Here is a 21,764-nt window from a genome sequence, read left to right on the forward strand (position 1 = left end):
GCCGAGATGGGGGCTAAGTGCTAGATAAGGTGTAAGAAGTAGCTATCCGAGGACATGTCACCTTCCCAATGAGTAGTTTCCTCAGGCTAATGATCATCAGGCCGTTTCGTCATCTCCTGAGCATACTGACCTTAACCTTTTCCAGTATTTGAGCCGAGAAACTTCTCCATCCGAGCAGTTGATTTCCCAAAAAGCTTGAGTCCGAGGACTTCGTAGCGCCTAGGTTCTGTCTTAAACTTAGATTTTTTCTCATTACTTGGTTTCCCCATAGGCTTGAGTCCGAGGACCATGCAAGCCCTAAGTTCTGTCCAAAACAAAACTTAGGTTTTCTCAGTATTTGGTTTCCCCATAGGCTTGGGTCCGAGGACCACACAAGGCCTAGGTTCTGTCCAAGATTCTTCGAGTTCAGTTTCTCCTTTTTCTCAGGTATTTCACGAGGTGCCGAGCAGCAAGTTGTCCTCGGCAACAGTTATTCCTCGGTGTGGGCCATGGCCCCTGGGCCCCCATGCAGAACAGGCCTGGACCGCGAGTTTACTTGGCCCATAATTTTAAGGGTATTTACGTAGTTTATGGTTAAATGGTGCTTTCTGGCATCCCAATGCTCGAGGTGCACCTTCCAGAGACTCCTTTAATCCCATGGTTACAGGTGGCATTGGAGATTGAGCCTAAGCCATCTTGTCCGTAGCGTTCCTTGGGGCGCTGCGTGCATTAAATGCCACCACCTTATTTCTTTAAATAAATAGATAGGAGAGAAAGTTACTTCACCCTCACACCAACTCTTTAGTTTTCTCCCAAATCACAGCTCCTATATTCAGTGCTGTCCTCCCTTAGCATAACATGTTTGAGGCGAGAGTTGGAAAGAAAGAATTCCCTCCGCCACAGGAGTGCCGTGCCCTTATGAGACTAAAAATGGTGAGGTATGGGCACAGGGAGCATAAGTTCAAGAGAGTGCTCCATTTCAATCGAGGGGAAAGGATGTCTCTCCCTCTTTTAGTCAAAATCCGAAGCAGGTTCTGTTCATGCCAGAACTTTGGTGTGTCAGAAGAAAGATTCTCCGCCATCACCGCCTCTGCCTTGTGGCAGGCGAATATTTAGAGAAAGCCCCTCAGCTTCCAACTCCCTGCACCTTTCCTTCAGCGGTGTCAGGCTCAAGTTGGGTCTCTTTTGCTGTTTGAGTTATGGGCAAGTGAAAGCATTGAAGAAGAGCAAGGTCTTGGAGCTGTAGCCAACCTCTCCTCTGATCTACTTCCTCGGCTTTTACTTATTCTCTTGTATCTTCCTTTCTTTTGGTCATGTAGTGAGCTTTGACACAAACTGATTCTAGCTTTTCATTGTACACTGTACTATCTCTTTGCTTTAGTAAAAAATGGCGATTTCTTTACTTGTTTTGAATGCTCCATGTGTGTGTTTCTCCTCGGCAGTATTTAAAGCAAGAACTTTTGAAACATAATCCAACTAATTCTAATCTATCGACACTATCAGGCAGAATAATAATAATTCATAGCAAGTTAAACTTAGGAAACTAACCGAGATAACGGTTGAACATTCCAGAGTAAGCACGAGAATATTGTATGAGGACGACAAATTCTAAATAACTCATCCGAGGGAGTGACCGAGCATTGCGTGACTTCGGTTATGCTTTTGGAAACACATTGCTCCATTCCATACTGGTCCCTTTAGTGTTGAGGATCCGAGGGCAAACTAGAGAATCCATGTAACACAGTTTTTCCTTTTAAGTAGTTGGTTTCCCCAGAGGCTTGGGTCCGAGGACCATACAAGGCCTTGGTTCTGTCCAAAACTTGTATTCTCTTTTTAAGTAGTTGGTTTCCCCAGAGGCTTGGGTCCGAGGACCATACAAGGCCTTGGTTCTGTCCAAAACTTGTATTCTCTTTTTAAGTAGTTGGTTTCCCCAGAGGCTTGGGTCCGAGGACCATACAAGGCCTTGGTTCTGTCCAAAACTTGTATTCTCTTTTTAAGTAGTTGGTTTCCCCAGAGGCTTGGGTCCGAGGACCATACAAGGCCTTGGTTCTGTCCAAAACTTGTATTCTCTTTTTAAGTAGTTGGTTTCCCCAGAGGCTTGGGTCCGAGAACCATACAAGGCCTTGGTTCTGTCCAAAACTTGTATTCTCTTTTTAAGTAGTTGGTTTCCCCAGAGGCTTGGGTCCGAGGACCATACAAGGCCTTGGTTCTGTCCAAAACTTGTATTCTCTTTTTAAGTAGTTGGTTTCCCCAGAGGCTTGGGTCCGGGGACCATACAAGGCCTTGGTTCTGTCCAAAACTTGTATTCTCTTTTTAAGTAGTTGGTTTCCCCAGAGGCTTGGGTCCGAGGACCATACAAGGCCTTGGTTCTGTCCAAAACTTGTATTCTCTTTTTAAGTAGTTGGTTTCCCCAGAGGCTTGGGTCCGAGGACCATACAAGGCCTTGGTTCTGTCCAAAACTTGTATTCTCTTTTTAAGTAGTTGGTTTCCCCAGAGGCTTGGGTCCGAGGACCATACAAGGCCTTGGTTCTGTCCAAAACTTGTATTCTCTTTTTAAGTAGTTGGTTTCCCCAGAGGCTTGGGTCCGAGGACCATACAAGGCCTTAGTTCTGTCCAAAACTTGTATTCTCTTTTTAAGTAGTTGGTTTCCCCAGAGGCTTGGGTCCGAGGACCATACAAGGCCTTGGTTCTGTCCAAAACTTGTATTCTCTTTTTAAGTAGTTGGTTTCCCCAGAGGCTTGGGTCCGGGGACCATACAAGGCCTTGGTTCTGTCCAAAACTTGTATTCTCTTTTTAAGTAGTTGGTTTCCCCAGAGGCTTGGGTCCGAGGACCATACAAGGCCTTGGTTCTGTCCAAAACTTGTATTCTCTTTTTAAGTAGTTGGTTTCCCCAGAGGCTTGGGTCCGAGGACCATACAAGGCCTTGGTTCTGTCCAAAACTTGTATTCTCTTTTTAAGTAGTTGGTTTCCCCAGAGGCTTGGGTCCGGGGACCATACAAGGCCTTGGTTCTGTCCAAAACTTGTATTCTCTTTTTAAGTAGTTGGTTTCCCCAGAGGCTTGGGTCCGGGGACCATACAAGGCCTTGGTTCTGTCCAAAACTTGTATTCTCTTTTTAAGTAGTTGGTTTCCCCAGAGGCTTGGGTCCGAGGACCATACAAGGCCTTGGTTCTGTCCAAAACTTGTATTCTCTTTTTAAGTAGTTGGTTTCCCCAGAGGCTTGGGTCCGAGGACCATACAAGGCCTTGGTTCTGTCCAAAACTTGTATTCTCTTTTTAAGTAGTTGGTTTCCCCAGAGGCTTGGGTCCGAGGACCATACAAGGCCTTGGTTCTGTCCAAAACTTGTATTGTTCTTTATTTGCTTATCTTCCGAAGGTTTAGCTCCTCGAATAAGATGGGGGAAGCTGGCCTGATGTTTGAAGCCCCTAGGCTTGCCCATGTCGTTGACACCGTGGAACGTAGCCCCTAGTGGGAGCTTATGTTGGAATAGCAACCATGTGTCGCCGGTGATACAGGCACCCTCGTAATCCCTTGTTCGACAGAAGCTCAACTTCGCCACTGCTCGAGCTAACACGCAAGCCTTCCCACAGACGGCGCCAATTGTAGGGACACGATTTGCGTTAAACCGCAATTAAGTTGTGTTTGCACGTAAATGGGCCCATACAATATCATTTGTAGAGAGTGGGATCGAAAGGCTAAGTCGTGTTTACCCGGCTGTGGTTTTGTTAAGGAGCCCATATATGGTTCAGGTGTATCCGCCTCTGGAACCCCTCCTCTTTTTACCCTGGGACTCCCTTGCTTTAGGTTACATATTTTTTCTTTTATACTAGCATGCATTCAATTTCCTTCGTCCACGTGTAGGGTCGACCTTTCCAAGACTGATACTTGTCCCATCAGTCCCAGACCTAAGTCGTTGAGAGTTGTTGATAAAGTTAATGGATAAGGCTCTGTTAGGTGCCAAGTTCAGTCGGGGAAAAGGCAGTAAGGGCAGCCTGTCCTAGATATTTCAGATTTTATTTTAAGATTGTTCCTATGCCGCTTTTGCCCTTTTTCTTGGTGGAGCTTTGAGCACCGTCCTCGGCCGCTTTTCTGGGCCCATTTGTGCTTTGCACTAATGAGCTTGGACTGCCACCTTCTTCGGCTTGGGCCTTAAAGCTTCCCGTGAACAAGTGGACCTGGCCCATATATTGTTGGGCCCCACAATAAGAATTCCTTCATTCCTTAAAAAAAAAAAAAAAAATTATTATTATAAGGAAAAAAATGTAACATATCATAAAGATGTTATTAAATACACAATTACACCATTCAATGTATCTGTTACATTATCATGCAAATTTTATCTTATATTCTTGAACTTAAACTAATGAAGATTATATGAAAGAAAAAAAAAAACACTTTGCTCACATTTTCATTTTTTATTTTTTATTATTATTATATATATTCCGTATTTATTATAATTTTATATATAAAATATTTTTATATTTTCTTTTGGGATTTAAAATTTTCCTTTTCAAGTAATAAAGGAATATTTAATTAATTTTAACTTAATTAGCAAAAACAAAAACAAAAATAAAATACTTCTAAGCTGTAACCAATTTTGTGACTTTGTCAACGAGGTTGGTAAGCCAATTTCTTCACTTTAATAATCGAAGGAAAATCTTGAATGAACAAAAAGCAAGAAAACACTGAAAACACTTTCTCTGTTTCCCAAAAGCAAAAACACAACCTCAAAAAAATAAAAATAAATAAATCCCTCCGAGTCAGTTCCAACTTTTATAAGCACCGCATTATAGAGAACCTTTTTTTTCACTGATGTATTAAATGCTTGGCCGTGTACAGAGATTGCGTATTAAAGTGCTTTTACGAAACGTGTTTTGGGATTTTTGTGTATATTTGGAAAAGTATCTGAAAGGTGGGTTTTGATTGGACAAGTTGAATAAGGTCCAAGAATGGTGATTCTAAGGGATTTGCTTCATGGGTTTTTCTGGGTTTTGGATTTCCGGAGTGGGGTTTTCTGATATTTTGTGGTTTTGATCAAATATCAATTCAGTGCCTCTGGTAGTTTGGAGGAAGTTTTGGATGATCAAGAACTGAATTTGGTGATTTTCAGGGATTTTGGGATGTGGGTTTTTTATATTTTTTGGTCTTGATCAACTATTATTTCAGGGCATATGATATTTTTTGGAGGTTTTTTTTTTTTTTTTTGGATGATCAAGAACTGAATTTGGTTATTTTAAGGGGTTTTGATTATTGGGTTTTACCGGGTTTTGGATTTTCTGAAGTGGGCTTTTGATATTTTGTGGCCTTGATCATAATTCAGTTGAGGGCAAGTGAGATATTGGGTTATTGTAGTTCAATTTAGGTTAGTGTTCAGGGTTTTCCATTGGTGGTAGTGAAGATGGGGAAGACTGAGCTTGAAGAGGGAGCGGCTTGTTGTTCTTCTTACATAGGCAATGATCAAAACATCGATATTGATGTTGCTTTCTCTTACATTGTAAGGGTTCTTTTATTGATGTTTTATGTTGATCCTTTTATGGTGTGATCAATGCAAATTTGGTTGCTTTTTGAGAATTTGTGTCTGGATGTTGTTATCATGGGCTGCACTCGAAAGCTTGAGCTAAAGTCGAAAACAAAGAATGAAAATAAAAATAAAATAGAGCTGGAGTGTGAACTAGTGATTGATGGTTGGGTGGTTTTAAGAATTCTAATGGATCACTAAATGCCACATGCAATAGAATTTTTATTTCCTTTTATTTGTTTGCTGAGATAACTAAGGAAAATGTTTGGTTTTCATTGTTCATGTACTGGTTTTTCATTATTCAGCAGACTTATGTCAACAAATTGTTGGGTTGGGAGGATTTTTCTTTCGTGGATAATAGATGATTATGAGACTAGGCTAAATCAAGGAATTGTTTCAAGGATTATTACTGTTGATGTGTAGTTTATAAATCAAAAATATTTCTAGGTTTTATTTAGTTATTTTCTCTTTTCCTCCATCTTCTCTGCTGGCAAAAGCATTTATAAATTAGTTGTGTAATAGAATACAACTAACTCATGGGAATAGAATACGTTTTCTTTTATTTCTGTTTGAGTCTAGAGACAATGTTGGTCATGTGATTTTAGAGTTCATACCAATGCTGGTCTTCATTAGATGCCTCAAGTGATTTACAAAATATTTTTGGCTTGATTAATAGTTCAATTGATGTGATTTTGCTGGACTTTAAGATAATGGGATACTACATCCCATCTATATTGGATATTGTTTCTGCGGGAACTTCTTACTTGCTTTGATAGTCAAAGGCCGATGATCATCTCAAACTTGAATGAGGTTGCTTCTGTTAATATCTATCAAAAAGTTAACTAAGGCCATGTCCAAACCATTTGGATTTATACCTCCAAATATAAAATATCAAAAGATATGTTTGCTGTCACAAATTATCATGTTGAGGATGAAATAGCCATAATTTCCTAATTGTCACACACTGACTAGATTCCAGAAGAAGGAAAGAGATATTTACTTTGAACAGTCTTTAAATGGTAGCGGTGCCACAAGCCTAGATCCCCAACAGAGATATTTGATATGGGTTTGGTGGTGAGAGCCTAGGTTACCAAACCTAAAACTTGTGGCATAGAATATAGATCACTATGTCTCAAGTTAGGCTGTGGTTGTATTGGCTGCATGAGGAATGTAGGTGTTTTGGGTGTGAATTAAATCATAAAGAGACACAATGAAAAAAGGAAGAGCTTCCACATGCATAGGGAACATCATTTGTTGGTTTAACTGTTTCCTCTATTTCTGGTAGTCAACTTCAATTAAATTTCCATCTGAACTTATTCACTCATCAAATATGCTGCTAGAACATAAGTTCCATAGATTGCATTCAGTTGCTCCTTTCTTTGATTTTGATTGTCAACCTGATGGTTCTTTTGTACTTTCTGAACATATTCCATATTGAAGTGCCAATATATGATATAAAAAAGTTCTTAAATAATAGAAACCACATCGTGGTTCTTTACATTTTAACTTGTAAGTGTAACAACATAATACTAGCTCCTGACCATTTATGATGCACCTTATGTCAAAACTTTCATTCAAAAGTGATTAATTTGAAGCATAAATAATTTCAGTTCCAATTATAGCGTCTAATGTACAATCTCATTGGTTTATGTACTGGACTTGCTTTTCTATAACTTTAAGGCTTCACCACATTTTATGCTATGGTGGTTCTTGTAATTGGCCTCTTTCTTGATGTGACATTTTTTATGCAATGTATTTCGAGTAATATTAAGGTTTGGTTCTGATTTTTTTGTAGGATAAGAGGATTCAAGATGTTTTGGGACATCATCAGAAAGAGTTTGAGGGTGGACTTTCTGCAGAAAACTTGGGTAAGTGATGAATTAAGGAAATGTTCATCTGTTAAGATACAATGTTATGATTAAATTTAGTATCACCACTGTTCAAAATGATGATAATGGGAGACAACTGATTGACAGGGGCAAGATTTGGTGGATATGGTTCATTTTTACCTACGTATCAGCGGTCTCCTTCTACTTGCTCAAAGACTTCACAAAAAGCTCAAAACAACCATTCTCATGATCTGCCCTTAGAGGTATATTGTTGGTTTCTTCCTTTATATTTTTCTTCCTATTCTAGACACTTGAGTTCTTTGCTTAATATGATCATGCAGGGTGCCCCACAGAATTCAACAGTTATCATGAGACCTGAACTTGCTTCAACTGATCGTGCACTACCTGAACTAAGGAATTCTTCTGTGGATAGTTTGCCCAAAGTTTGTAATTCAAGGAATTATATTTCAAATCACAAACCTCTCAAACTGTCAATCAATCAGTCTGATAAAAAAACACTGAAGTTCCGGATCAAAGTGGGGTCAGACAACATTTTAACTGAAAAGAGTGCTGCAATCTACAGCAATCTTGGTCTTGACATGTCTCCATCCTCATCATCAAATGGCAGCCATACAGAGTGGGAAGGGAACTCTTCAGATTCTCATAGTAAACAGAGTGAATCTCCCTCCTGCATTATTAAGGTGAACCTTTTTTCACCATTTTGTTATCTCTTCATGTGTTTCTTCAGGCAGATGTTCATATAATTCAATTATGTTTTTTGCCATGCCAATGTGATGAAGCAGATCATGACTTCTTTTCCTATTCCAAATGGTGTGCTATTGTCGCCTCTTCATGATAATTTGGTTCGCCCATTGGAAGAAAAAAATCTCTTAGATGGAAGTAGATCTCCAGCTTTTAAAGAGATGGATGCTGTCTTTGAAAATGAGGTTGCTTTAAAAATGCATTGTAAAAAGGTGCTCGGAGAGAAGAAAAAGAAGTTTGGGGATAAAAATGAGAGGTTTGTAGAATCAAAGAATGGGAATTTTGAGGATCCTGTTAATCCTGTTAATGCTGGATTGCAGAATGAAGGAAAAATTAAGATCTCAGTGAGTAAGGAGATTGCATCTGCACCTAAATCTAGTAAACATAGTAATAGTGGTGGCATGGGAAATGGTATTGCTATGGCTGCATCTGAACTCAATATGGGTAAGGCAAAGGAAAAAAAATTCTCCTCATACTTAGTAAAAGAGGAAACTTTGGGGTCAATAGCTTGCAGGAGTGGTGATGAGCAGAATGCAAAGAATGGTTTGGCAGAAATGATCCAGAAAGATAAAAATGTAGTCTATGATATAAGAAAAGATGGCAGAACCAAAGATGATAGAAGTTGTAATTTGTTTGAACAGAATTGTGACATGCCAAAGGGAAGCAAAGTTTGCGATTGGGGAACAGCAGCTCCCATAAAACAGAATTGTGAGAGCAAAGCCACCCACCAACAGGATGGAGTGAATATATCTCACAGGAAGGAATCAGCTGGGGGACAAAAGAAGTCTAAGGAAATCCAAAATCACGATAGCTCAGCTACCAGGAAGGCAAAAGTGAACTTGAAGGTTAGTTGTTCTTCTGCGTCAAAAGATAATGTCGCTTACAAAAGTGGCTTTCCATCCAAAAGTAAAGGAGATGGAAAATTACACAAGGATTTAGAGAAGGCAAAAGATAGCCATAGTGATAGAATGTCTAACAAAAAACTAGTTAAGAAAGAATGTGTAAGTGATACATCAAGGAATCCTCTCAAAGATCAGGGAAGGGACTCTAAACTTGAGGTTTTTGAGAAAAAATTCCTTGCATCCAGCAGCAAATCAAGGGATGGTTCAGGTACCGATCAGGCAAAGGACTCTAAGCTTGAAGTGTCTGGGAAAAAATCAGTCAAAGAACTATCCGGGAAAGGATACCATGCAATCAGCAACAAATCTAAGGAGACCTTAGGTAAAGATCTTGTGAAGGACCATAAGCTTGATGTTTCTGAGAAAGAATCCTATGCATTCAGTCATAAACTAAAGGAGAGATCAGGTAATAAACAGAATGATTTCCCATCATCTTCTGAAGCACATCTGAAAGGACACATGAAAGATGCAACTAAGATACCTGATCCTCGTCCTTCTGAGGTTGCTCCAGTAGTCATAGAGGAAAATTGGGTGTGTTGTGACAAGTGTGAGAAATGGCGGCTTCTACCATATGGTACAAATCCTGACCACCTGCCAAAGAAGTGGCTGTGCAGCATGCTTACTTGGCTGTAAGTTCTCTTCTTGGTTTTATGAAGTTTGATGTAAAAGATAAACTGCATAAATTTTGAATGATGATTATGGATAAATTGTGATTATGAACAAACTGAGAATTATGCTGTGGCGATTTGTGACCTCATGAAAAGTGCAGGAGTTCTTGGTCAGAGAGGTCTTATAACATGGAAAATGACCAAGCTTTGGCTGCAATATCTGAAATGCTTCTTTTTTCTTTCCCTGTTGTTTTTATTCACTTGGAAATTAATTATTTAGCTTGCAAGGTTGGTTCACAACTCACGTCATAAGTGTTGAAGTCTACAATTAAGTCGACATTGGGTCTTGTTAATATGTTTACTAACGTTACCTTTTTTGTAGCAAGCAGATGGTAGTAGTCTAGTAGTAGAGTACCCATCTAGATGTTTCAATAGAGATTTTTTTTATTTTTACTAACGTCACCTTTTTTGTAGCAAGCAGATAGCAGTAGTCTAGTAGTAGAGTAGCCATCTAGATGTTTGGATAGAGATTTTTTTGTAATCCTCTCTCATGCTCTCTTCCTGATGATTGAGTGATAAAACTGTTTCAGGCCTGGAATGAATCGGTGTAGTTTCAGTGAGGAGGAGACAACAAATGCTCTGAATGCATTATACCAAGTTCCCATTTCTCAGATACAAAATAATCAGCAGACTTATCCTGTTGGAACTGCACCTGGTGGAACTTTGCTTGAGGCCCCGCATCTTAACCAAAACTGCCAAGATCTTGTTTTCAATGCAGTGACCAGTGGTGGAAAGAACAAACTAGGAGCAAAAACAGTATCAAATGAAGCTCCTCATATTGGTTCCAAGGATGTGTTGAACTTCAAAAAGAACCAACAGGTCCCTGTTAAAAGCAAAGGTTTACAGAATCTCAGCCAATGTTCCCTGGAATCGAAATCAGAGGAAAGACCTAGTAAGAACTACTAACTGCTGGCATACTGTAAATAACTTGTAAGATCTAGTATTTACGGTTGCCTTTCCTGAACTCCATATGTAAGCATCAATACATATAGTGAATTGACTTGATGGAACTTATAAAATTTTATTATAGGATAGTGAATTCTCAGAATCTCGTAGATAAGCATGTTTTGATGACTTTAATGTTTTTAGTTAATTTTATTTGATGAATGATTCCCAATGTTTATGCCTTTAATATGACTTATTAAAAAAAAGATTAAATGCAGATAACCACCCTAAACTATGGGATACTTGCAATGTGCACAATAAACTCTAAAAAGATTGCAGTTAAAGTTAACAGGTAGATCCTTTCCATTGCGCCGATTAGCACCTTCTCATCCAAATCAATTTTAAATTTAACAGTCACATGACATGCACATGACCATTAAGTGGCAAAAGACGCAAATGCCCTTTTAGTCAACAAGTGGTAAAAAAAAGAAGTAAATAGCCCCAAACATACTTCTCTTCCCTCTCTCAGTCTCCTCACCCATCTCTTCTCACTCCTTACTAAACGCAGCCATGTTTGTATTGGCAGTGTTTATGGTCATGACTGCTCAGAGATTCTTTCTGGAGCTGTGGTGTCCTAAATGTTTCTCGAAGTCCACTATTTTGCTGATGTCTGTTTCTGTTTACAGGTAATGCCAAGCCACTGAAAACAAATATCAGGAGGGAGTATGGTCAAGGTGGTTGTAGACCCTCTAAGAAAGCAAAGACAGAAAGCACACATTATACCAATCAAGATCAGAATCCTGGTGGGTTGTCAAAGAAGGAAGTTGAAACTGATATTCAGAAATATAATGAAAGATGTTCCAGTGATATAAAGGGTGTTCCTCAGGATGGTTCATTTCCTTCTGTTAAACAATCTAAGAAACAGGGTCACAGGACTTTTGTGGAAGATAATGATAAGAGTTCTTTTGCTACAAAGAAGAGAAAGTTGAATGAGCGGCAGGGTATTCAAATTCATATGAATGACCTTCCTAGTAATAGACAGGATTTTAAGGATGAACAGATTTCTATGGAGGAGACTAGTGGGAGACAATGTGGAAAAGAAAAGAAAGCCAGAGCATTGAAGCTTCAAGGAAATGAAACCAATACTAGGAAGGCCAGTAGTGAACCAGAAAAACAAGGTACAGTGACCAGGATCCTTTTTTCAAGTAGCAAAAATAATCCTTTAGACAGAACTGGTTCATATGAAGGCAGAAAAAGTTCGAAGAAGGACCAGCATTTTGGGCAGTATGATGGATACAATTTATCTCAGTGGACTGTTGATGGTAACAATTCTTTTAGAAGGGACTTTGGAGCTAGACATCCTTGTATTGCTGCCACCTCTAGTTCATCCATGATTTCAGGCACAGGTAAAATTAAAGTGAATTTCAATGAATTTAAAGGTTCGCCTGCAGAATCAGTTTGTTCTTCTCCGTTGAGAATTTCCAACCCAGAAAATCATACAAGGAGCCTTTCAGGGAAGGATGTCAGTGCAGATGTAGGTTTGGCTCTCATTAATAGCCCAGGAACATACTCAGTGGGTGAAGATGATGGCAGAAACCAGCATTATGAGTCCATAAGGAAGGAAAAAGCCTTCACTGTGATTCAAGATGGGTCTTCTGTGTCCCCCTCATTTGATTATCAAGGCAGGTTTACTGAGCACAAAATACATGGGAAAGCTATATCATCGACTGTCCACACTTCGAACATAAGAAACTCCCACCTGTTGAATGTTTGTACTGAAAATGACAAACATACCAATGAACCAAGCAAGAACCACCATTTCCATGATATGGCAAGAGTTAACAGCCATTGCTCTCCAAAGAAATGTCTGCCTGAGAAATCTACAAACGTTTGCTCTTCACAGGCCAAAGAAAGGCACTCAACTCCAATATCTGATTTGGATAAAAGCAATATTAGGATTTCTGAGTCGTTTAATGAGCAGGAAGAATCAGATAATGTGCACTATGAGGTGGAGAATGGATCTCAGGATATTGCACCATACAAGAAAGACATAAAGGTTAGAAAAATTAAAATTCAGGGAAATAAGTCTACTAAAATTGAGAAAAATCATGCTGGAAAGAAAGTTTCTGCTGGCAAATGTTTGAGTGACCGTAGTAAAAGAGAGAGCCAAACTCTGTGTGATAGAGTTGAGGACCCACATTCGAAAATTATTACTGTTTTTCCTAAGGGTGGAGAATCTACTGCCAGCAGGCAGAATCTGTTGCAGAATCATAATGATGAGAAATATTTAAAATGGTTCCCTTCAGAAAGAAACTTTCAAGAAGAAGAAGCTACAGAGAACAGTGATGACTTTGATGTATTGCCGTTTGATGATTTTAATGGAGGTGATTCAGTGAAGGCTTCACAACAACTTGGGAAGGATGATTGCCAAAATAAACTTCATCATGTTAGTTCAAGACACCCCACATGCAATAGGGATGGGAATAGGGATATAGTTGCACCAAGTCATAGAAGAAAGGATGCCTCTACTCGTGCAGCAAATAAGACTTTAAAAGAAGCAGAAGATCTTAAGCATTCGGCAGATCAGCTTAAGGTCTTTCCATATTTTGCAACTTTGATTTTTTGTTGTTTATTTAAATGTTCATATGGTTATATCTTTAAATGTTAACATTACCCCAACTTGGACATATGGGGAAAAAAACATTACCCTAACTTTTTGTATGTTTTTTATTTGCTTTCTAGATTTCTGGTTCAGAACTTGAAAGTATAGAGGCACGCTTCCGGGCAGCTCTGAAGTTTCTCCATGGGGCATCACTGTTAGATCCTTGTAATAGCAAGAGTGCCAAATATGGGGAAATGACATCAACTGCAGCATATAGTTCTACCGCAAAGCTATTTGAGTAAGTGTTGATTGCAATCCATGCAAAGACTCTTCATTTCTCTCTTACTGAAGGGGAAAAAAGTATTTGAAAGGGAGGACTGAAAGTTTAGAATATCGAGACAAAGAAGACAAAAATGAAAATAGCAGGGCCATAGAATAGATTGTGGGATAAGCAGCATTTCTCCTTGTAGGCTTTTGCAGTATTTTGATTATAGAAATTATAGAAGTTATTTTAAGGTGCTAGCATTAGTATTATTTCAGAAGGCAGCATAATATACTTGGGAAACTGGGAATGAGTCTGCATTAACGTAATGATAATATTATGAAATCCTGATATGTCTAAAAACAATCAAAACAAATATCCTAAGGCTCTAACAATCTCAAACGTGTGACTCCTCGAGAGTGCTTATGAAATATTTTACGAAGAGTTACCCAGGGTTTGGTTTAATGCATTTAAGGTAGATATGGTTCTTCTCAACTTAATTGAGTTGCATCACCCTTAAGATTTTATTTTATTTTTAATTATCTAAGCTATGATGTATGCCACAATTGGGTGTATACAGAACATTCAAAGCTACATGTTGATGTTTTTGAACTGCTTAAATTTACAGATATTGTGCCTGTGAATATGAGAGATGCAAAGACATGGCTTCTGCTACCTTGGCATACAAATGCTTGGAAGTGACGTTCATGCGAATGATCTATGTTAATCATTTCATTGCAAGCAGTGACCAAAATGAGTTGCAAAAGACACTACAAATGGTTTCTCCAGGTAAAAATAAGGATGCTGTGGTTGGAAGGTAATTATGATTTTTTCTAGGTTAACAAAAATTTGTAAAAGAAGGAAGGTAGAAATGCCAGTGACAAAACTTTTTTAATTTATATGGAACTAGTACTTATCCAACTCACCCTTAACTCGGCTATATAGTTTGATTAGTGATGGAGCATAAGGTGATGATCTAAAAGAAGTATCAGAATGCACAATATAAGTCCTCAAAAGGCCAGGCCTCGCTGGGCCAGGGCCTTGTTTCTTCTAAGTGTGGTTTTCGGTTGGCTTCATAGGCCCAAGCTTGACTCAATTCAGCACTGTAAATGCTAATGAATGGTACTCTGCCCAGTCTATGGACAACCTATTGGCCTAAAATGGTTTTCCTTTCTCCTGGCCTGAAATTTTAGTGCAAAAGCTGGAGCTACCCTTGAAGTTGATCCATTTGTTGAGCAAAATTAAGTGCTTTTTCTTCTTTTGAAATTGTTGCTAAATGCATGCTTATAAAAAAAAAATTAAAAATAAAGGTTTAAAGAAAAAGGGGTAGTAAAGGCTAAAAATTCTAAGGAGTAGCACAATCAGCTGGGGACTACGCCTCATGTCACTAGTTCGAATCTCCCCTTCCCCCTCTGCTTAGGACCAAAAGTTTCTTATAAAAAGGGAGGAAGGGGGGGGGGGGGGGGGGGGGGGGGGGGGGTTGTTAGTAAATTTTTATATATCTTGCTATCATTCAAACTAATTTTCCTTATGATATTTTATTAACATTGTCAATTTTTATATTGTTTTCAGTTCAGTCTCCATCATCCTCTGCCTCTGATGTTGATAACTTATATAATCAAGCAATGATGGACAAGATGGATATAGCCAAGGATGGTAGTTCATTGCAGGTTACTGGTAATCATGTCATTGCTGCCAGAAACCATCCCAAGCTTGTGCGGCTGCTCGACTTTGTATGTATAGTCATATTAGTTTTGCTTGTTTCCTTATCATCATGGAATTCTATTTAAGGAAAAAACTTGTGCTGGATGGAAAAAAATAAATATCTTCAAAAATAGCTGTTGCACTTGCTAGTTATGAATGGTAAGGCTTAAAAGGATCCTTGGGTGCCCAACCAAGGACCTTTAGATCAAATGACATTAGCACCCTCATTGTATAAATGGAAGGACCAGATTTCGAACTCCCTGGTCCTTGGGAGTTTATCCTAACCAGCGGGTCTGGGATTATTAAAGCTTTAAAAAAAGAATCTTGTGATGCCTAGAGGACTTAGATTAGGAAAAGGTTAGAAGGAAAGTTTTGGTCTTGGCCTTATGATATATCTGGCAAGTTCCTAGCATCGTACCTTGCATGCTAGTAATTCTTTTTACACAAACCTCGGGGCACATCACATTGCCTTTGACTATATATGTTAAAAATAATTTGATGGTCTTTGTGTGGAACTGCTTGCAGGCACAAGATGTAAACTTTGCAATGGAGGCCTCAAGGAAATCCCAGATTTCCTTTGCAGCTGCTAATGTAGTACTTGCAAAGACAAGGAACGGGGAGGTCATCTCTTCCATTAAAAGGACCCTTGATTTCAGCTTCCATGATGTAGAGGAACTTTTACGGCTAGTACACCTTGCAATGGAGGCTCTTAGTAGCAGTTGAAGTCCTGGATGCTGTAGGGTTCTCATGAATGGTGAGAGTGTATTCTCTCTCTCTCTCTCTCTCTCTCTCCAACTTATAAACATGTATCAGCATCCATGCTTGAGGAATAGTTTCATGAAAACAGAGAAACTGCAATGAAGTCCAATCTAATTTCTGGACCTAAGCAGGTAATGACAGAGAGATGTTGCTATTGGTTATGATTTTCTAAGGTTATACACTGCATATATACAAATTAAATTTAATGTGCAAGTCTTATGGATTCTAATTTGTGGGCTCTCAGGTCTGACATGAATAATGCAATAAGGCCTTGATTGTGGTCCAGACTTGTACTAGAACTTTCAGAGGTTATACACCGTGCAGCCTTTGCAGCTATCGAAAATAAGGATCAATAATGGAATTGGAAATTTTGAAATGATGCAGAGGTTTACAAGCAGAGTCTGATTGCTTCTGGTTTTGAGGTTCCACAAGTTATGCACACATCTTTCAGAATTTTCAAGCTCAGCTTTACCAATTCTTTTCCCTAATCCCTTTGGAGGTTGGACACAATAATTTTGAGCATGAAGGGGACAGTGACCTTAGGTATGTGATCTTACTATACTCTTTCTCTCTCTTTTTTAAAACTATTCTGATGCATGTTATTCTTTGCAGGTTGCGGCACGTTCAATTTTCTTACTGTGCAGTTGTGATCAAGATCATAGTTTTTGATAAAGGAAACGAACAAGTGTAAAGAAGTTAGTTAGATAGGAAAAACAAATAATTATCACACATACAAAGTTAACACATTAGGATACGATAGAAGAAACAAATGAACATTTATATATGAATATATCTATACAAAATACTTAACACTGTAACATTGACCACAGTGTTCCCAAATTGAAGATGGCAACAGAGGGAGTTTTTAGCATTTCCATGAAAAGTTGCAAAGTATGTTTCTTCTTTCCCTCTTAAACTTGTATTTAAGCAAGACGTGCAATATATATATGCTCTTTCAAAATTTGCAAAAGATACCACCCTGCAATTGTGTGTAGTGTCTCCAACCCACTGGCATGTGGGCCTCACTGAAAGTTAACTAGACTGAGTTTTCAATGTTAATTTCACTGTCTCAGTTCAAAATAAATAAACTTACATAACCAATAGTATAGAATGGGGGAAAAATTCCATGTAATCAAATTTGATTAGTTTGTTGATATCTATAGACCTAAAGTTTTAGAATTAAGGTTTGATTATTGTTGCGCCCAAAATTTTAGAACCAATTGATTATATTTTTTGATAAGAGAACTAATTGATTATTGCTGTGCTTGTATTAACCAATGATACCAAAAAATTTAGACAAAATTGACAAATCCAGAGCTGGAAAAATGTGGTATACGTGTCTTGTTAATAGGATTAAAATATTATTTAATATTTTTCTCAAAAAAATAAACATCATTTAAATATAAAATTTTGCTAGATTCGTTTACAAGAAAAAATATTTCTCAACCTTATTAGGTTGGAAAAACAAATTAAATATATGTGTACTACAATACTGAATCAAAATCATGAATGCTATACTATTATTTTTAAATTTTTTTTTTTTTAAAAAAAAAATCATGGATGCTATACAAAAGCCACCATAGTTTTCACTAATGATTGTGGAATAGACATTACTTGACTTGGGAAAAGGGTCTTTTTTTAGTGTCTAATCATAAGATTGGAATCTCGTATTTAATGGTTTCAATCAGGGTCTCTTCATGTCCTCTAACCACCCGACCAAATTGCTTGAAAACCCTTCCAAGACAGTGTGACATTTCACACCAAATACTAAAACTTTATCACTTCATAGCTTGACTTCTAATATCAAAGATGGCCATGTCCTTGTAATCGTACAACAAAAACTTGTCTAGGAGCACCTCAGGCCTTGCAATGTGAAAATTTTAATAATTTCTTTGAAAAAAAAATGAATAGAAAAGGATTGAGATTACTTTAGTGAGAAGTCTAAGCAGTGTTGAATTAGAGATAATAGAGATTCAAATGTCAAATATCAAATGTCATTCTTTGAATATTAGCAGTCACAATTCAAATAAGTTGAAAACAGTATCCTATATTGATGGGCACACTTCAAGTTGGTCCAATCAACCTTTTGGCTTTGTCAAAGTGTAGGACAAGCAAATGAATGGTGTATTTTCTATTGCACAGTTGATCAACGTATTGATAACAATACTTTCAACCCAAAATTGAGTCTCACTTTTAATTGATTTTTCTATTCTTATTCATAGTAAGTGTCCAGTTTGAAAATAACTTATCTAACTTTTTGCAACAAATTTTTTTGCTAAAATTATGTTAAATTATACTTGTAGCTTAAAAAAAAAATTAAAATGAGTAAATGCAGGAAAAACGATGTTTTAAAAAATTATACATAAAAACTAAAATCTAAAAACTAAACTTATAAGCTGATGTTAAACAGATACTAAATATTAAAATTAACTCTTATTTACAATTTAAAATAAATAAATAAATAAAAATCATTGACAACAAAAAGTATCTTATATGCGTATAACTAACCATAAAAAAATTTCCACTTTCTTATAACTAAACAAAGTGATTAAAAAAAAAAAAAAAAGTAAACCTTTTGCTTGTGAATTAAAAAACCTAAAGATTATTTCTCTCTCTCTCTCTCTCTCTTCCCATAGTGGTGGAGCTACCCGTGAATCACGGTCAGCCTAAGGCCCACACATAAATGGCCATGATCTCTGGGGCCCAGTAACACATCACTTCATCACCGTCCAAATCAACTTACCCTAGCCCATCACATCTCATAAACCAAGTCCACTATTCTTTTTTCTTCTTGGGTAATTTGGTTGGGTACTTTTTTTTTTTTTCTATGAATTTGATTGGATGTTGGGCTTTGATTAAGAAAGCCCGCAGTCTTTTTCACCTTCTAGGAGACCACAGTCCCTTGACTCTTCTACCTTTGTTTTGTCTTTCACTTCTCTTTGAAAGAGAAATGTATAATTTTTCTATTGAAAATAACATGATGATTATTATAGGTCTTGGCATCAAATAGTATATTACTATTCATCACTTAAAAACATGGGTATTGACGGGTGTCTTCAAGGCATAGAATTAAGAATATTCACTGTTAATTTCTTAATGATTAAGTTGTCTACATACAAAATTCTCAAAAAAAAAAAAAAAAAAAAAAAAATCGTCTACATACACAAATTAAGATCATGGTTATATGTAATTTATTTTTTATTTCTATACAATTTGATGATATATTTGATAGGTAATAAAAAAAAAATATTTTATAGTGTATTATACCTTAAGTTATATTCTTTGAGTCTTCCCACAAAAAAACAAAAGCTAATATTCTTAGAGCACTTGTTAACAATATTAATCTATAAGTAAACATTCTTCATATTCTATACTAGCTTATATGATAGTTTATAAAAAAAAATTAAAATACTAACTTATATGATATGTTTTCTTAAATAGTTCAATTCATATGCGCATAACAAATTGGAAAGTAATTAGAAATATATTCTGTGGTTCATAATTGTTGGCTGCCCAAAGGAAGAAAATGATAAATCAAGTTTGGTACAATAAAAAATAATAATAAGGGATTATCAACTAACATTTGGTTAAGTTTCTAAAAATTAAAAAAATAAATAAAAACTAACACATTTGGTTAATCAATAAGGTTACATAGAGCCCCATATAAAAAAAAAGTTACATAGAGGAATTGTGAACCCCAAAACTATTTATTCCCTTCCCATATCTTGCATAGAGCCATAGATCTTTCCTCAGGTAGGAAAAAAATTGATCATTCTAAATTTCTACATAACATTTTATTTGAAGGTACCGTACGTATTGTTTCTCAGCCAAACAAAAAAAAAAAAAAAAGGCACCGTGCGTATAAAATCCTAACCATTCATCTATATTAAGTAAAACTAGTTACTTGGTAGGCAATACTTACATTTTTTCCAAAAAAAGATTGGTGTTACTTAACTCTTTGCAAAAGTCAAAAACCATATTGAAGAATCCATTTAGGTCACACTTTTTTTAAAACCCCCCGAAATTTCATCAAAATCACACACACAAAAAACTCTTACATTTCTATAAAACCTCAAGGACAATTTTGTCATTTTACACATATATTTATATTTATATTCTTTCAATCATTGTCACTAGGTTAAAAATACCAAAATTAAGTAAAAGAAGAGCTTCTCCAAATAAATAAATAAATAAATAAAAGGTAAAAGAAGAAGAAGATATAAGCAGATTAATCAATTTAGAAACTAGTTATCATCCTGTTGTGTGTGTGTGTGTATATATGTATAGTTACAACAAGGAAGGGGAGAAAGAATCCTGGATGTCATTGACACATTGGAAGGTACCAACCAATTAAATTACAAGACTTTTAGTTATTCAATTTAACTTATTCTCATCATAAAAGATAGTGTAAGGACTCAATTTGTAACGACCCCAAATTGGTGTATTAGATTCGAACGTTAAAGGCCCAAACAATAAAATTTGTAAAGAGTGGGATAAAAGGCTAGGTCTTGGTTATTGGACAGTAGTCAGTCATGGTGTTCACAATAATCGCACAGGGGTGAACCGTGCTTACCCAAGAAGACTTTCTCTTTGGCATGGCCTGAGTGGCTCCGATCATTGGACCTCGTTCGAGGAGCTTAATGTTCTTATTATACCATTTTTCATAGGTTACAATGGTCCAAGAGTCTATACATAATGCTCCCCCCCCCCCCCCTCTATTGGGGATAAATTCTTACGTTATATAACCCCTCTCAGTTGATCCTAACCTTTCATCTGTTGATCAGGCAGGTAACTACTCGAGTGCTTGTCCCATCAGCCACCTTCCCCCACTTTCTGTTAGTTGCAATAACCGAAACCACACTGTTCAGGGATTTTTTCTCATCAATGCGGCCAGGACGTTTGTGGGCACATTCAATGCGAAGGTGACAGCTTTTCCTTAAACTGCTCCCACACTGCACCCCGTGCGAGTTCTATTGTACTCGTCTTTTCTTCTGGGAGTGCTTTGGGGGCCGCCTTTGATGGAGTGTCGTTCTTCCCTTCTAGGTTTTGGGATGCCGAGGACAGGATCGTCCTCGGCTGCATTTCTAAGCCATTTGGACTTTCGCTTCATGTCCTCGGCAACGTCTCTCCTCGGCGCGGGTCTTAGGCCCTAATGTATAGTGGGTCGGAATCACAAATTCTTTGGCCCCACAGATAGTATACATTTGTCAAGAGCCTTATAACTTAATAGCACTATATTTGGCCTCCCTTATCAAAAGAATTGAGATTCAAATCCCTTTCTTCTACTTATTGTAACCGAGAGAGAGAGAGAGAGAGAGAGAGAGTAGTATTTTAAGGCATCAGACAAAGACAAATAACTTTCTTTTTTGGTGTAGATAATATTCATTATACAATACTCTAATTTATAGATAAGAAACTATACTTAGCTTTAGCAAAACATACTAATAAGAATGAGTTATACCAAACTAATACTTCGATCACTCACATACGACTCTTCAATCTAGCATTTTAGCTAAATTAGCCACAACGTAGCAAAAAATCTCCCATGCCCAATTAGGCAATAGTATTAAAAAATTTATAAAAAGTTAATGTACATCTTACTCTCTCAAAATAAAGTATTATAGCTTTTTGTAAATCCTTTATCTTTTTTTATTTTATTATTCACATCTCTCTTGCAATGCAAACTCTCTCTCTCTCTCTCTCTCTCTCTCTCTCTCTCTCTCTCAATGATTAATCTGGTCATAAGGTGTTGAGGTGGTCATTGCATTGTGGGTGTTGCCCTAGGCATTGATATGAAATTGTTTATGGTGGTCGATCTCTCGATATATAGTTGTTTGGCACTATCATCGATTGTAGTTATATGTAAGCAGCAAGTTGTTGATTGTGTTTGTGGGTTGGA

The 21,764-nt window shown here is 37.2% G+C and overlaps 1 protein-coding gene across 2 annotated transcripts; it reads left to right on the forward strand.

Moving 5' to 3' along the window:
* The first annotated feature begins 4,639 nt into the window (after positions 1 to 4,639).
* LOC126717019 (cysteine-tryptophan domain-containing zinc finger protein 7-like) lies at positions 4,640 to 16,835 on the forward strand. Of its 2 annotated transcripts, none has more exons than XM_050418159.1 (13): positions 4,640 to 5,471; positions 7,291 to 7,363; positions 7,472 to 7,587; positions 7,666 to 8,025; positions 8,128 to 9,614; positions 10,184 to 10,545; positions 11,225 to 13,131; positions 13,281 to 13,438; positions 14,031 to 14,191; positions 14,975 to 15,135; positions 15,632 to 15,996; positions 16,110 to 16,408; positions 16,478 to 16,835. In XM_050418159.1, exons 1-11 carry the CDS (start codon positions 5,376 to 5,378, stop codon positions 15,827 to 15,829), a joined length of 5,079 nt encoding a protein of 1,692 aa, XP_050274116.1. In that variant the 5' UTR covers positions 4,640 to 5,375; the 3' UTR covers positions 15,830 to 15,996; positions 16,110 to 16,408; positions 16,478 to 16,835. The 2 variants fall into 2 exon arrangements, with proteins under 2 accessions (XP_050274116.1, XP_050274117.1); XM_050418160.1 differs by having other exon boundaries at positions 15,632 to 15,860.
* The last annotated feature ends 4,929 nt before the right edge of the window (positions 16,836 to 21,764 follow it).

Source organism: Quercus robur, chromosome 3, assembly GCF_932294415.1.
Source record: "Quercus robur chromosome 3, dhQueRobu3.1, whole genome shotgun sequence".
NCBI classification, from domain to species: domain Eukaryota; kingdom Viridiplantae; phylum Streptophyta; class Magnoliopsida; order Fagales; family Fagaceae; genus Quercus; species Quercus robur.